Raw genomic sequence first — 16,263 nt, forward strand, 5'->3', positions numbered from 1 at the left:
CTTTCCCTTTCTCAGAATATCAATTAGTTACAGTATATTGTCAGGAATCAAATGAAAGGCTTTGGGTTTCGAAATGTAAACTTGCGAGGCATCAAATCAAATAAAGAACAAATCCTTTCTAATGCAAGATATTGGGTACCATAGAAATATAATCTATAGAATCTATTTCTATGCTGGGTACACCGTAGAGAGAACGTAGACATCAGTCTCTCTACAGTTGTATTTCGATGGGTACACCAAAGAACTGGTCAGCGGTGTCAGTCTAGATTGGAGCAGTGCGTCTGCTAGAGGGTCGTACCATTACAAGCACAGGGCTGCAGCTTCTGCACGGCCTCACAGAAGGTTATGCACTCCCCGTTTCTGCACCTCCCACTGTCCACACAGATGGTATTGTCCGGAGCGTTGTCTGGGGCTGGGCACTCACTGCTGTCACCTAAGGGGATGGATAGTACAACACACAGTGAAGTCAGTCAAAAACACCAACAGATGTCTCAACAGCAAGACCTGGGGACCTATCCAGCTAGAGGATTTTGTTCCAACATATCTTACATAGCAGATCATGAGTCATTGGGCGGCAGGTAGACTAGTGGTTACAGCGTTGAGCCATCAACCGAAAGGTTGCTAGATCAAATCCCCAAGCTGACAAGGTATAAATCTATCGTTCCGCCCCTGAACCAGGCAGTTAACCCTCTGTTACTAGGCTGTCATTGTAAATAAGAATTTGTTCTTAACTGACTTGCCTAGTTAAATAAAGTTGAAATAAAAATAAATAAATTGTTATGTTGAAGAGGAAAATGTCAGAAAAGCTGGAGTTTATTTTATTGAACCTCTATTTAAGCAGGGGAGAGCCCCATCAAAAACAAAGCATATTTTACAAGGGAGCCATGCATTACAAATCATCAATGACAAATCAAAAAATAAATCCCATCAGTCCGTCTAGCCCTGGCAGTCCTGTGTATGTCCAGTAGGGAGGGGGGTGGGGCTTACCTGTGCAGAGGGACATGCCCTTACAGGTGGCGTTGATGGGCTCCTGGCACGTCTTCCCTGCCTGCTCAAACTTGCATTTCTTACAGCACGGACTATTCCTGTCACTGGATGTACCGGGACACAGAAAAAAAGAGTACACAACCTCAGTTCACATGTTGTGAATGTCAGCAAGCAGCTTAGCAGTGTATATGCACTTCGCTTGCTCAGGCTGCTCAAGATACTAGAGGTAGGCTACTGGATACTGCTTGAATCAAACAAATGCAATGTGCATCGGCACATCAATGTCAGCCGACTAAGAAATTGTCAGTTGATTTGACCGGTTTACTGTACGATATGCAAATAACAGTATGTAATCACCTTCTTTCATGTACCTGTTCCCCCAAGGGGACAATAATGTCAGCCCGTAAGTAAAGAAAGGCGGGAATTCAGCAAAGCCCTTGTCAATGTCATCCTACCACATTAAATTACTGCACTCCAAGGCAGCCATTTTGGGATGTGTGTGTGTGTGGTGCGTTTCTACCTGCACTGGGACTCGGGCCTGAACTTGCAGTCGGCAGAGCAGCACGGGTCGTTGTTGCGGTGCAGCATACCCGGGTCGCACTCCTCCCCCTCCTCCACGCGGGAATTCCCACACACCTTGCTGTTCCTTTCCTTGAAGCAGATGGGGGCCTTGAAGCGCAGCGTCTTACCTATGGAGATTTTACTGCAGTCGGAGAAACGCTGTGGGAAGAGGAAGGGAGAGAAAGGAAGAAGGTAACGGATGAGGTGAGCGCGAGTCATTTGGCAGAAGAGCTCCTCATTTGAAGTACGCAAGACCTGTACCTTGTTGTTGTAGTGATCCCCGCTCACAGCGATAGGGTACATGACAAACTTGCCCCCATGGTCATCGTTTGGGGCACAGTAGGGGATGTTGTCAGGGTCGTGCTCCGCCCCAAAGTTATGGCCCAATTCATGGGTTGTCACCAAATCTGCTTCCTGGTGGTGAGAGAAAAAAAATGTAATGTTTGGAAACTATACATTTGACTTGCAACAATTAAATAATACAGAAATGATTACATGATCTATTATCTTCAGGCTATAAAAGCAAGATTTCTGCGTAGGATATCAGAGGTGCATTGACCTAAAGAGGGTCTTGTAAGGTCTCAAGTCATTATTCATTAGTCACATTTATAATGCCACCTGTTCAACCCATGACCCAACACAAAGTGCCCCACAGACTATTCGATCCATCAAGTCATCAGACAACGGCACAAATCATTATATTGAAATGCCACAAGGGAGTGCTAAATCATCTCACCTATGACCCAGAGAGCTCATGAATTACACAATACAGGGAGTTTTTCAGCCCTTGTTCTAGTGTATTCGACAAAGGTTTCAGACACCATAGAGATACAGTAGTGTGACTAAATTCAACTCAATGAGGAACCTACCTTGGTTAGAATGGTTTTGCCATAATTCTTGGTGCTGGTTAAACCAGTGTTGAGGTAGCTGGGTTTCTTGACAGAGTGAGACGGATAGTAAGCTGCAGAAAACAAAAAGGAAGAGAAATCAGACTAGAAATGTATCACTCCATTATCAAAACACTCATCATAATAATCATACTAATTTGATCTAAAATGAGAGGGCGCCTGTGAGAGGCTGAGCCTTACGTTTGGGGCAGAGCCCCCCCAGAGCCTGGGCTTTAGAGGGGGCCACATAGGCCAGGCCCAATGTCCCCTCGTCAAAGTCCTGGTAGGTGAACAGGTGGGCCAGGCACACAGTGCTAGCATTGTCCGCTATATCCGAGCTGAATTGCTGGAGACAAAGAAAGGGATTGGAAAGCAAAAAAACAATACTAGTTAGCTAGCATATTCCCTACTGATGAGAACGTTTTCTGTTGTCAGTCATGTTTAGTCCTCTTTCAAAAAATTTTTTTTTTAAAGTTTTACAACGTATAGACCTGGGGTATTCAACTCTTACCAATATGAGGTCCGGAGCCTGCTTATAATTAATTGCACCCACCTGGTGTCCCAAGTCTAAATCAGTCCCTGATTAGAGGGGATCAATTAATAAATGCAGTGGAACTGGCGTCGAAGTCCAAAGTTGATTTGAGAGTAGTAGACCATACAGTGACCTAATCATATTTTGTATAGAATATCCTACAATTGAGAAGTTTATTCTAGCCTGGTCCCAGATCAGTTTGTGCCTTCTTGCCGATCTGGGACCAGGCTAGGGGAACGACCTTCCTCCATACTAGCACACTGTATAGATTCCGCTCTCCTTTCAGATCAGTAGTAATGTCTCACCTCCAGCAGTTTCTTGACATCCCACACCTCCTTGCCTTGGATGGGGCTTCCCTTCATGTTGTAGTGGGTCCAGCCCGGCCCAGCCTGGCCAAGAGGCGCATTGGTCGGCTCCTTGTTGATGATGATCTACAACCAGCACATTGCAACTTCTTAAACCCCATGTAAGGTTGCAGCATGTACTACAGTACCCACAATGCTCTGTACAAGATATCCGATTGAAGGTCAGGAGAAGAAATGGAGCACAGACCGCCGCAGCATATCTTTTCAGTGAGAGAGCGGCGGATTTGTCGTAGACGCACAGTGTCGCCATTCATCCCCCGAGCGAGGAACCAATTGTACTTCCCCACCCTCTTTTCCACACAAAGCGCTTTCACCGTCTGCTCCAAAAATGCTTTTCCAAATTCAATTAGAGTACTAGTCATACGACCTCACTTCTCCACCCAGCGCTGACACATTACACACTGAGATGTTGTTGTCTGTAGTGATGGAGAAATGCCAAACATGGTCTTGCCGCCTACTACTGCTGCTGCTACTGCTACACACACGGCAGTGGAACAGCTGTCCTCACCTGTTGGATCTGAACACCGTATCCTGTGAACTCGTCATCCCAGGTTGTGTTCCTGTACATGTCGTCCACTCTGTCTATCAACTCAATCTAGAAGAAACACAACAGACCGTAATTAGTACTGTAGAATGATACTGTTCACAATGACAATAAGGGCCATTTGCCAGATCATGCCCGTTCTTGGACAGTGGCTCTTTGACGCACTAGATATTTCCAATGGACCCCAAGGCTCTACTTCCAGGCCCTTCATGAAGGCCTAAAAGGATGGAGTAGGTATTGGCATTATGAGAGCAGATAGCACCTCCCTTTGATAGGCTAGGTACAATTCTGACCACAATACTGCTCAGATCTACAGTGCATTCAGAATGTATTCATACCCCAAGACAGTTTGTTGTGTTACAATCTGAATTCGGTTGATTTTTCCCTTGTTGCCCAGCTATACACAATACCCCATAGTGACAAAGTGACAAAGTGAAAACATGTTTTTAGACATTTTTGCAAGTCCATGGAACTTATTACATTTTTACTTCGGAACTTATTCTTGCCGTAACAAAGGGGTTGAATACTTTTTGACTCAAGACATTTCAGCTTTTCATTTATAATAAAAAAAATAATAAAAACCATAATTCCCCTTTGACATTACGGGGTTGTGTGTGTAGGTGAGTGACACAAAATCTCAGTTTAAACCATTTAAAATTCAGGCTGTAACAACAATGTGGACAAAGTGAAGGGGTCTGAACAGGGTAGTGGGCGGTCATAACATTTTGTCAGGCAGTGATTGTCAAGCAAATAACTGCCGGTCTCGCGGTAATTTACCGTTAAGAAAGACAAGCCACTGATGCAGACCTTTGGAACATCGACATTTTAAAAAAGTCTAATAAATCCATGCAATATAGCCTACACCATCACAATAAATCCATGCAATATAGCCTACACCATCACAATAAATCCATGCAATATAGCCTACACCATCACAATAAATCCATGCAATATAGCCTACACCATCACAATAAATCCATGCAATATAGCCTACACCATCACAATAAATCCATGCAATATAGCCTACACCATCACAATAAATCCATGCAATATAGCCTACACCATCACAATAAATCCATGCAATATAGCCTACACCATCACAATAAATCCATGACTTATTTTAGACCAACTGAAAGAAACATGATATGAAGAAAATGTGTATTTCAGAAAACCAGAACAGCATACTCTGAGTTGTCTTTATGTTAGGCCCCGATCTGGCTATGACATATGGCTGTGGGCTACACTAGTTTGATTTTAGCAGCCATTATTTTATAGTATGAAGAATACAATTGAACATAGCTGAATAAAATAGAAAGGATATTTTCTCCAAATGACTTGAGGGAGTGAACACATGTGTTGAGCGGTTAACAAAGAAACAGGTCTTCCTATACGCTTCATTTAGAGTTATTTATGCAAATTTAGTTGTGATAAACGTTGGGCGATATGTTTTGATTTTTAATACATGCTAAGGCCGCATGATGTGACTAATGACGATTTGAAAAATGTTGCATAAAATGCATCATCTCTGCTTTGTTTTTGTCGCAGGCGGCTCACGGCAGTCTCTCATTCACAATTTCACAAGCACTTGATGATGCCTCGGATTTTTGCGGCCAGTGAATGGAGGACGCTTTTCCCCGTGGTTCATTTTTCATGCCAGCCAGGTAGGCTATACTCATGTTATAAAGAGAAGCAATGGAAAGTTGCAAAATAAATATAGTAGGCCTCGCCTATAGGTCACCCAACAGCCCTAGGCGTGAATACTGTCTGAATTCACTATACCAAACAATATAGTGCTAATAGGGTTGCTAAATTCTGGTCATTTCCCCAGAAATCAGTCTATTCCCTCATAATTCCCAGAATCTTCCAAACCAGGATTTCTGGAAAACCGGGGAACTTAAGGTTGAAATATTCCAATAACTTTCCCTAAGTGCCATTAGGTTAAGGGTCCTCTCACCAGGTAGTTGAGTGTGATGCTCTCCTCTCCACGGCCCATGTGTTTGAAGAAGCGGTAGTCGGCCACCAGGGCTAGAGGACAGGTGTTCTTCTTGTGGTTGTGGGCTGCTCTCTTCGCTCTGTGGAGGGAATCTATGGAGAGAGAGAAGAGAAAGAGAGAGAAAGAGAGGTACGAGAAAGAGTGCGAGCAAAATAAAGAGAGAAAGATAGAGAGAGAGAGAAAGAGAAATAAAACTACTGTAGGATGTCACAGATGGGAGAATGAATGAGGCCACTTCCTCAGTTTCCAACTATTAGATGCCCTTGTTCTCACATTTGATTACGTATGAACTCATTAGAAGCAGTCGTTTTCCTATGACTACAGTGAAAATGAAGGATATAGGTCTAGCTGACAAAGCCTTTAATATAGAATTACTTTCCAGTGCCGCCAGATTTCCAACTTTGTGTGAAGTAAAAATGAATCAACATCACTTAGTCTATGTTGGAAACTGGCTGTGGCTTGTATGATCCATCATGACATTAATCTAGGGCTGAGCGATATGGCCAAAATATGATATCATGGTATTTTTCAAAATTTGGACAGTAATTTATTACAATGGGTGTTTCTCCATTCTGATTTATACTGTTCAATTCAACCTAAAATAACTTCCTGTATTTCCATCAATTTCTGCATTTCCTGCACTCATTTGAGATAATGTTCACATTATCGACGATATGGGCAAAAAAAAAAACTAGGCCTTATTTTTAACAAATTGCGATTAAGATCAAAACACTTGGGTGAACTTTTGGAATCATGGAAATTGAATGTTTATTCTAATTCTATAGTTGGAATATAAATAATAGGGGGCACTTTGAATAGTGTTGTTTGACATGACAACGAATGAGAATGCCATGGACAGTTATTGTGACAGGGTAGGAACCAAAGTGATGTTCAGTGTTCCCCTGTAATCTTTGGCTACATTAAATCTTTATTCATACAGCCAACATATTCATGCTTCGCCTATTCCTCTTTGATTTAGAAGATGCTGTTGCACAAACAACATGCTGATTTAAGCATCCACCCGTACTGGTATCAGGCTGTATTAGCTAGCAAGTTTGCTCTGACTCAGTACTTTTAATTAGCTAGCCACCTAACTTGAGGTTTCTGTGTTATGCACTATAGCCCGTTACCATATATGTGATTAAATATTATCTGCTGTTGGCTTGTGTGGATGTATGTATGTGTTATGCAACATAGCCGACTTGAAACATTGTTTACAGTTTCAGGGCCATGGGCCTTTCTCATGATGGAAAAATACAGAATAATATGAAGACAGGAGCTGTGCAATGAGTTGGGGGAGGGGGGGACATTCAGAACGTAGTGTTGCGAAAACAAACGGTCTTTTGTTAGATAACAGGAGCCAGGTGCGAGATAACAGTATCGAGCATGAGCGCATAGATATTCTTCACAGCAACAGTTACATCTATCAACTGAAGCGCTTAGGGGGCTGGGACCAGCCTCTGCGCCAACAATCAACGATAGGCTGGGTGAGTTTAAACCACGCCCAGTCTCTACTCTGACAGGCCTGCTCGGAAGCAGGAACTATTTCTGTCGGGGTATATTTATAATATCTTTATCAAGAACAAGTGCTTCTACACCTGCATTGCTTGCTGTTTGGGGTTTTAGGCTGGGTTTCTGTACAGCACTTTGAGATATCAGCTGATGTACGAAGGGCTATATAAATAAATTTGATTTGAAAAAATAAAAATTTGATTTGAACAAGTTAGTTCTCTGTTTGCCCTGCGAGGTGGGACAGAGAGCCCGTATATACGAAAATTGCATTTACCACTTATTGCTTAGCTAATAAAAAATACATAGTATACAATCTGTGACTCATATTTATCCTGATACCAGATTCGAATTGACACAAATCTAACAAACTAGCGATTAGCATTAGTGGCTAACACAAATTAGTTTAACTTGGTAAGAAAATACAAACTAGCTGTTTGCAGATGTAAGAAACAAACTAATATTGTAATCATAGAAGGCTTGTGGATTTATATTAAGATCAAAGTGGAAACAACATTGTTGTCATCAACATTGTTGCATCTGCTGCATTGACCATGCAGACTGAACGAAAGTGTCTCGTGGTCAAGCAACAACAAATGCGCTCCTGTGACAGGAGGTGGGACTAGGTCTGTGTGGAAAACGGCAAGGAGAGAGAGAGAGCGGAGAGGGATGACTCAAGTAGCGGAGTAAACTATAAAAATGGACGTTACACATGGCGTATCACTTAACAAAACAAACATTAAAATACCGTTCTGGAAGGTAAAGTAAAATCCAAAACCAGTCTGTGCAGAAAATACCGGTATTTTGCCCAGCCCTACATTACTCCCTAATCAAAATAGCAAAGCACTTCTTTTGGAATATAATTTTAATAAACCTCCATTTCAATTTACCTTTAGTTCACCGATTATTCTGTAAAATAATAGATTTGGCCCAGCTTAGAAGCAACATAGTATGCATCAATTCAGACTAACAATGTTATTTCTCTTTCCCTTGTGACTAAATTAATTTTGTACCACCCAGTCAGCCCCCCCACCCACACACACACCAAGTCATGTGCTCTCCTCCTCTCTACAATATTAATAATTTGGTGGTTATGTGTTTTTTGCATATCCCAACTTCCCTTGAGACGCACTCGGAGAGTGGGGTCACGGCCAGGGTCAACCATCAGCTTGCCGATTCGAACAAGCAATCCATCAGCTACTGGCCCAACGCTCTAACCACGAGGCTACCTGCCGCCCATAAGATTCTACTGTAGCGAACCACAGTGTGTGGGTGTACTCACTAGGTCTTTTTCTCCCTTTAGCCACAGCACCGAGAGACCAGCGACACACTGTAGTCCAGCCCACCCGCATTACGTACAAGAGCTCTCAATCATTTCAATGCTTCTTCTGTGGAGATCATTCACCTCCATTCATTTTCCACACAGTGTTTTGAATAGAGGACATTGTCTTGAGATCCTGAAGATTTTCCCCGGGCCATTGTCATTCTAATGAGCTTCACATTTTACAGGCAGCACAAAGGAATCAGAGCTTTAAATAATACCCTGTTGCCAGTCCATGTATGGAACACAGGTTTTACACATGAAAGGCTTTTATTCATTGTGAGGCTGTGCTGGGACAAGATAAAATGGCTGCCCACCTACCTACCACCTTGTTCTACTCTCCTCCTCCAGGATTCACCCTCCTCCCTACCTCCCCACACTATAATGTTGTATAAGGTAGCCTCATATGTTTCTGACTGCTTGTGTAAGTGTACACACTTAAACAAGCAACCCGTATATACGCATGGAACATAAACAAATGGGGCATATACTGTCAAACGCACACATATGCGTGCACACACACACACTCTCTCACCCTCCTGTGCCTCTCCACCTCTAGCGGCCTCTGGCAGTAAGTCCTGGGCCCCAGCGTGGATGTATCCACACACCTTGGGCGAGGCCATGCGGCTGAGGTTCCTGATGTCCTCTGACCGGTACACCAATAGACGACCATCGGGGGACGCCTCTGTGAACCTCCACAGGGGCTGAGGAGAGGGAGGAGGTGGGAGGGGAACGGGGTAAATAGATGGAGAGGATAGGGATGGAGAGAAGGAGGAAGAGGAATAGGAGGGAGGAGAGAGGAAGTAGTGGGTGGAAGAAGTAGGATTGGTTCGATAAAGCCTTCTACCATCACTAGGGATAAAGCTGGTTTAAATAGCTGGTAGTTTTTACTCTCACACACAGTTTTGGCATCACTTTACCAACTGTTTTTAGTCACTTTTTCTGGCCTACTTTAAAGCAGTGCTCCTATTTTGGGAGGGCATTTACCTCTACATTGTACTCAGTCTCATCTGTCAGAATGTGGGCCGAGAACTCGTCCCCGTCTATGTGTGCCTGCACACGGGAGTGCTCCTCTCCTACACACACACACACACACACAAAAGACAAGAGTTTAAGGGATTCTACTCACACACACCCATATGGTTATTCCATATGAAACCAACCAAATACCCTAATGACTTACCTACAAGATGTCCGGTAAAGTAGTTCTGCAGCTGAACATCATAGCTGTGCTCCTTTCCTTGCTGATCTACAAACACAGCTTTGAAGTCCTCAGTGAACAAGTCTGTGTTAGTTGTCAAGTAAAGCTTGAAATGTCTGCGGAAGAGAAACGTCAGAGTTTGGTGTTAAGAAACATGAGGAATGTACATATTTTGGTTTACTGGGGGATGTACATATGTTGGTTTATTGGGAACGCATGTCTTTTGGTTTATTGAAGATACACATTTTTACTTTGTCAATGGTCGGTCCGTTTCAATTGCACAAAAGCACTGAAAACAGAATTAAGATAAATGCACTTAGTCATTAGGCAATGGGAAAAGCCATTCCAGTAACAATTTAACACACATATGACCCAGCAGGGAGGACTCGCACCCCAAATGTCATACAATATTTCCTAACATCCCAACTTGTTTGCTTGCGCCCGAATGTTACGCGAGTAGGTGAGAGCGCCCCATTGAGTAGCATGGAATCTTTGCTGTTTTGTCCCTTACATTTGAGTCATTTAGCAGGAGCTCTTATCCAGAGCTTTCAATGTGGAAGTCCCATATGGGAGACCTTGTTCCACCTTACCTCTTGAGGGCGCTGAAGCTGATCAGGCGCTCCAGGTGGGACTGGGTGTGGGCGTCCCTCTTCCTGACCGAGTGATGCTGGAGGCCAGACACGGGTAGCACCTCAAAGTCAGACAGCAATGAACTCAGAGCCTCTGAGAGAAAAGACAGGGTCACAGGGGAGTGAGAGGGACAAACGGGCATAATTGGACTCCCTCGTGGAACACCAATATATAGAAACTGGCAACACAACATCAATGGAATGGCATCAGACACGTGGAAACCTTATGTTTGATGTATTTAATACCATTCCACCCATTCTGCTCCAGCCATTACCACGAGCCTGTCCTCCCCAATTAAGGTGCCACCAACCCTGGTGCTGGAGAGCTTTAAATGTGCAGGCTTTGGTTCTAACCCAGCACTAACACACCTGATTCGTGTATCCATCATAGTCTTCCTAATTCGACTATGAAAAGAACTAGACAGTAACCAGGTTTCCATACAACTTCTTTTATGCAAGTCAAGTACATCTGATTTTTTTTTTAACGTAATGACAGGCCTGATGGAAACAGAACATTTGTTGGTAAACTTTCCAAATGTCGACAACAACAAATACCACTAGACAAGGTAGAATCTTTTTATGTCTGTAAAACTAAATTATGCGAGACATGGCAGAGGAAACAATTTTATGAGCAAACATTGATATAATGACCATCATATCAAAGAAAACTTGGATACACGCAATGACACACGTGGTCCCCCCACTACGACTCATCGGGAAAGCATGCAGTTCATGTACGGGGTGGTGAAAGTGCAAGGTGATGAGCTTGATGCTGCCAAAAAATATTGAGGGTCTTAAAAATAATATCGTTCTTTTGTCCATAATAATCTCACCATGTAGGCTATACCCGCACTGTATATGCAAGCTGGTGGCTAGAGAGCACATGCCAATACTGGAGTGGGCACATTCGCTATACAACACATTTTTTGTAACAAAACCATCAGTAGAGTTGAAAATGCAATGGAAACCCATTTAACTTCCATTTTTTATTCAGCTAGCAGGATTTTAAGTGCAAAAACCTGCTATGCCCTGCGACGAACCATCAAACAGGCAAAGCGTCAATAGAGGGCTAAGATTGAATCATACTACACCGGCTCCGACGCTCGTCTTACGTGGCAGGGCTTGCAAACTATTACAGACTACAAAGGGAAGCACAGCCGCGAGCTGCCCAGTGACACGAGCCTACCAGGTGAGTTAAGTCACTTCTATGCTCGCTTCGAGGCAAGCAACACTGAACCTCCTCTCCATAGCCAACGTGAGTAAGACCTTTAAAAACAGGTCATGATACACAAGGCTGCGGGGCCAGACGGATTACAAGGACGTGTGCTCCGGGCATGTGCTGAACAACTGGCAGGTGTCTTCACTGACATTTTCAACATGTCCCTGATTGAGTCTGTAATACCAACATGTTTCAAGCAGACCACCATAGTCCCTGTGCCCAAGACCACAAAGGCAACCTGCCCAAATGACTACAGATCCGTAGCGCTCACATCCATAGCCATGAAGTTCTTTGAAAGGCTGGTAATGGCTCACAACACCATTATCCCAGAAACCCTAGACCCACTACCAAAATTGGCCTGACCAACCAGTGCTTCCGCACATTGGCTAACCTGGCTATCTGCATTGTGTCCCACCACACGCCAACCCCTCTTTTTACACTTCTGCTACTCTCTGTTCTAGAGGTCGACCGATTATGATTTTTCAACGCCGAAACCGATTATTGGAGGACCAAAAAAAAGCCGCTACCAATCAATTGGACAATTTTTTAAATGTATTTGTAATAATGACAATTACAACAATACTGAATTAACACTTATTTTAACTTAATATAATAAATCAATAAAATCAATTTAGTCTAATATAAATAATGAAACATGTTCAATTTGGTTTAAATAATGCAAAAACAAAGTGTTGGAGAACAAAGTAAAACTGCAATATGTGCCATGTAAGAAAGCTAATGTTTCAGTTCCTTGCTGAGAACATGAGAACATATGAAAGCTGGTGGTTCCTTTTAACATGAGTCTTCAATATTCCCATGTAAGAAGTTTTAGGTTGTAGTTATTATAGGAATTATAGGACTATTTCCCTCTATACCATTTGTATTTCATTAACCTTTGACTATTGGATGTTCTTATAGGCACTTTAGTATTGCAAGTGTAACAGTGTAACCTGTGTAACCTCGCTCCTCCCTGGGCTTGAACCAGGAACACAACGACAACAGCCATCCTCAAAGCAGCGTTATCCATGCAGATCAAGGGGAACAACCACTCCAAGTCTCAGAGCAAGTGACGTTTGAAACGCTATTAGCTCGCACCACGCTAACTAGCTAGCCATTTCACATTGGTTACACCAGCCTCATCTCGGGAGTTGATAGGCTTGAAGTCATAAACAGCGCTATGCTTGACGCACAATGAAGAGCTGCTGGCAAAACGCACGAAAGTGCTGTTTGAATGAATGCTTACGAGCCTGCTGCTGCCTACCACCGCTCAGTCAGATACTTGTATATTCAGTCAGATTATATGCAACGCAGGACACGCTAGATAATATCTAGTAATATCATCAACCATGTGTAGTTAACTAGTGATTATGATTGATTGTTTTTTATAAGATTAGTTTATTGCTAGCTAGCAATTTACCTTGGCTTACTGCATTCGCGTAACAGGCAGTCTCCTTGTGGAGTGCAACGAGAGGCAGGTGGTTATTGCGTTGGACTAGTTAACTGTAAGGTTGCAAGATTGGAACCCCTGAGCTGACAAGGTGAAAATCTGTCATTCTGCCCCTGAACGAGGCAGTTAACCCACCGTTCCTAGGCCGTCATCGAAAATAAGAATGTGTTCTTAACTGACTTGCCTAGTTAAATAAAGATTAAATAAAGATGTAAACAAATGTAAAAAATAATAATAATCTGCCAAATCAGTGTTCAAAAATACCGATTTACGATTATGAAAACTTGAAATCAGCCCTAATTAAATCTGCCATTCCGATTAATCGGTCGACCTCTACTCTGTTCATCATATATGCATAGTCACTTCAACCATATCTACATGTACATACAACCTCAATCAGCCTGACTAACCGGTGTCTGTATGTAGCCTCGCTACTTTTATAGCCTCGCTACTGTATATAGCCTGTCTTTTTACTGTTGTTTTATTTCTTTACTTACCTATTGTTCACCTAATACCTTTTTTGCACTATTGGTTAGAGCCTGTAAGTAAGCATTTTTCAGCGCAATTGACAAACTTTGATTTGATGGAAATATCTCCGGTGGAAAAAGGCACATATTGTTTTATGCAGATTTTAGAATATTCGCATGAAAATCTGTTGCCAATTGGATGGAAACCTAGTTTATCAGGGAGAATCTAAAATGCCCCAGAAAACATGTTCTCTCTGCCCCATTGCAAAACGTGTAGAATTGCAGGAAACTAGCTATGAAACTGAAATGTTCTCCCATGGTAAAATGTGTTGAATTGCAGAAAATGTGCTTTAAAAACAGAAACATTTTGTCTGCGGCCAAGAGGTCCTCTTTTGTGGGCCACTGGCCTACACACAAAACCCCATAATGTCAAAGTGGAATTATGTTTTTCGGAATTGTTACAAATTAACTAAATGAAAAGCTGAAATGTCTTGAGTCAATAAGTATTAAACACCTTTGCTATGGCAAACCTAAATAAGTTCAGGAGTAATGGCTGTGATAAAACATAACTGAGGATGGATCAACAACATTGTAGTTACTCCACAATAGTAACCTAATTGACAGAGTGAAAAGAAGTTAGCCTGTACAGAAAAATATTACAAAACATGTCCTGTTTGCAACAAGGCACTAAAGTAGCACTGCAAAAAACGTGGCAATTCAATTAACTTTTTGTCCTGAATACAAAGTGTTATATTGGGGGCAAATCCAACACAACACATTACTGAATACCACTCTCTGTATTTACGCATAATGTGTATGCTTGTAATCGTTAAGGACTGGGGAGTTTTCAGGATAAAATAAATTAAACGTAACGGAGATATGAACAGGCAAAATCCTAGAGGAAAACCTGGTTCCGCCTGCTTTCTACCAGACACTGGGTGATGATTTCTTCCTTTCAGCAGGCCAATAACCTAAAACACAAGGCCAAATCTAGTTGCTTACCAAGAAGACTGTGAATGTTCAGAGTGGGGACAGAGGGCTTCCTCGCTTCTAGTCCTTAACGAAATATCTGCTAACCATGTGTATGTGACCAAATTGGATGTATTTCTTACTGCAGCCAAGAGTCGCGCGAATATGTGCGTGGCGCCAGGGTGTCGTGTATTGGAAAAGTGATTCTTGCTTATATTCTTTATGGTGCAACAAACTAACATACAACAAAAAAACAGAACTAAAGGCCAGATTTGCATACATTTGACTGACACCTTACCAGCAGCAACATGCTAGCTAAGTTAGGCGCTAGCGAACGGTACTCACCTAACTCCGGGTCATTTTCCCGTGTTTCTTCCTCAATGGCCCTTGGTTTAATCGCACAATTGACCCAACAAGGAGCCCAAAAGGCAACAAGGACCAAATACTTCATCGTGAGGTTAAAATAGCTTACTCCACCACTGGTGTCATTATCGCAAGTTGTTGATGAATAATGTCAACACTGGACAGCTTGATCAAAATGATTCCTTGACCGCGACTTTATTCGCAAGACTTATAGGTTAAAATGTCTAAAAATGCATTGTAGATTAGACTGAATTTCAATTTCAGTTAGCTACGCCATTCGCTTTGATTTCCAAATGCTACTTCCGGAAGTTCATTGTTTGGAAAAAGAAAAAAATGAACATCCGCTCAATGACCGTGTTCAGAGATACATTTGAGGAGATGGGAAACTCCAGTGGATTCGCATTAAGGCCCACTGTGTAGGTTTCCCGTAAATTGGCAGTGGGCCGGGCCGCGTGGTGCATTCTGGGTACACCCGGCAAGGTGACGTCTCCTTCAAGGAGCAATTGGGCGCTAGCACAAAACCCCAACATGAGCACGAATTACGTGAACAAGAAGCTTAACATTACAAATATTTTCCAGGATTTGAGATAATTAACCTGTCCTATGTAATATCTTATAGCTTTGAAATAGTGACATTATGTTCTTTCAAGGAAAATAGGCAGGTTTCTCGACTCATAGTCATACCCGGACTCAGTGGAGGCTGCTGAGTGGAGGACGCTCATAATAACGGCATCAAACACATGGAAACCTTATGTTTGATGTATTTGATACCATTCCACCTATTGCGCTCCAGCCACTACCAGGAGCCCGTTCTCCTCCAATTAAAGTACCACCAACCTCATGTGCCTGACTTTGATATAATTATAACATGTCCTCAGGGGTGTGTGCTTAGTCCCCTCTTGGTACTCCCTGTTCACCCACGACTGCATGGCCAAACACAACTCTAACACCATCATTAAGTTTGCTGACGACACAACAGTGGTAGGCCTGATCACCGACAATTATGAGACAGCCTATAGGGAGGAGGTCAGAGACCTGGCAACAATCTCTCACTCAATTTGCAAGACAAAAGGAGCTGATCGTGGACTACAGGAAAGGGCGGGCCGAACAGGCCCCCATTAACATTGACGGTGCTGTAGTGGAGCGGGTTGAGAGTTTCAGGTTTCTTGGTGTCCACATCACCAATGAACTCTCATGGTCCTAACACGTCAAGTCAGTCGTGAAGAGGGCACGACAACACCTTTTCCCCCTCAGGAGACTGAAAAGATT

At 42.7% G+C, this 16,263-nt stretch overlaps 1 protein-coding gene across 2 annotated transcripts in view; it reads right to left on the reverse strand.

The window, feature by feature from the left end:
* Positions 1 to 15,361, reverse strand: part of adam17a (ADAM metallopeptidase domain 17a) — a 24,350-nt gene extending 8,989 nt beyond the window's left edge. Inside the window, exons 1-14 of one of the 2 annotated variants that reach the window (XM_046366518.1) lie at positions 14,977 to 15,358; positions 10,491 to 10,623; positions 9,883 to 10,016; positions 9,687 to 9,775; positions 9,235 to 9,403; positions 5,831 to 5,961; positions 3,841 to 3,927; positions 3,273 to 3,398; positions 2,637 to 2,781; positions 2,418 to 2,509; positions 1,810 to 1,962; positions 1,508 to 1,707; positions 988 to 1,091; positions 299 to 433 (exon numbers count right to left, since the gene is read on the reverse strand). In XM_046366518.1, coding sequence (XP_046222474.1) covers positions 299 to 433; positions 988 to 1,091; positions 1,508 to 1,707; positions 1,810 to 1,962; positions 2,418 to 2,509; positions 2,637 to 2,781; positions 3,273 to 3,398; positions 3,841 to 3,927; positions 5,831 to 5,961; positions 9,235 to 9,403; positions 9,687 to 9,775; positions 9,883 to 10,016; positions 10,491 to 10,623; positions 14,977 to 15,082 — 1,804 coding nt within the window. In that variant the 5' untranslated portion in view covers positions 15,083 to 15,358. Of the gene's footprint in view, positions 1 to 298; positions 434 to 987; positions 1,092 to 1,507; positions 1,708 to 1,809; positions 1,963 to 2,417; positions 2,510 to 2,636; positions 2,782 to 3,272; positions 3,399 to 3,840; positions 3,928 to 5,830; positions 5,962 to 9,234; positions 9,404 to 9,686; positions 9,776 to 9,882; positions 10,017 to 10,490; positions 10,624 to 14,976 lie in introns of both variants that reach the window. The other variant, XM_046366520.1, reaches the window with a different exon arrangement.
* Between the last annotated feature and the right edge of the window lie 902 nt (positions 15,362 to 16,263).

The sequence above is a fragment of the Oncorhynchus gorbuscha genome, linkage group LG10, assembly GCF_021184085.1.
Source record: "Oncorhynchus gorbuscha isolate QuinsamMale2020 ecotype Even-year linkage group LG10, OgorEven_v1.0, whole genome shotgun sequence".
In the NCBI taxonomy this organism is placed as follows: domain Eukaryota; kingdom Metazoa; phylum Chordata; class Actinopteri; order Salmoniformes; family Salmonidae; genus Oncorhynchus; species Oncorhynchus gorbuscha.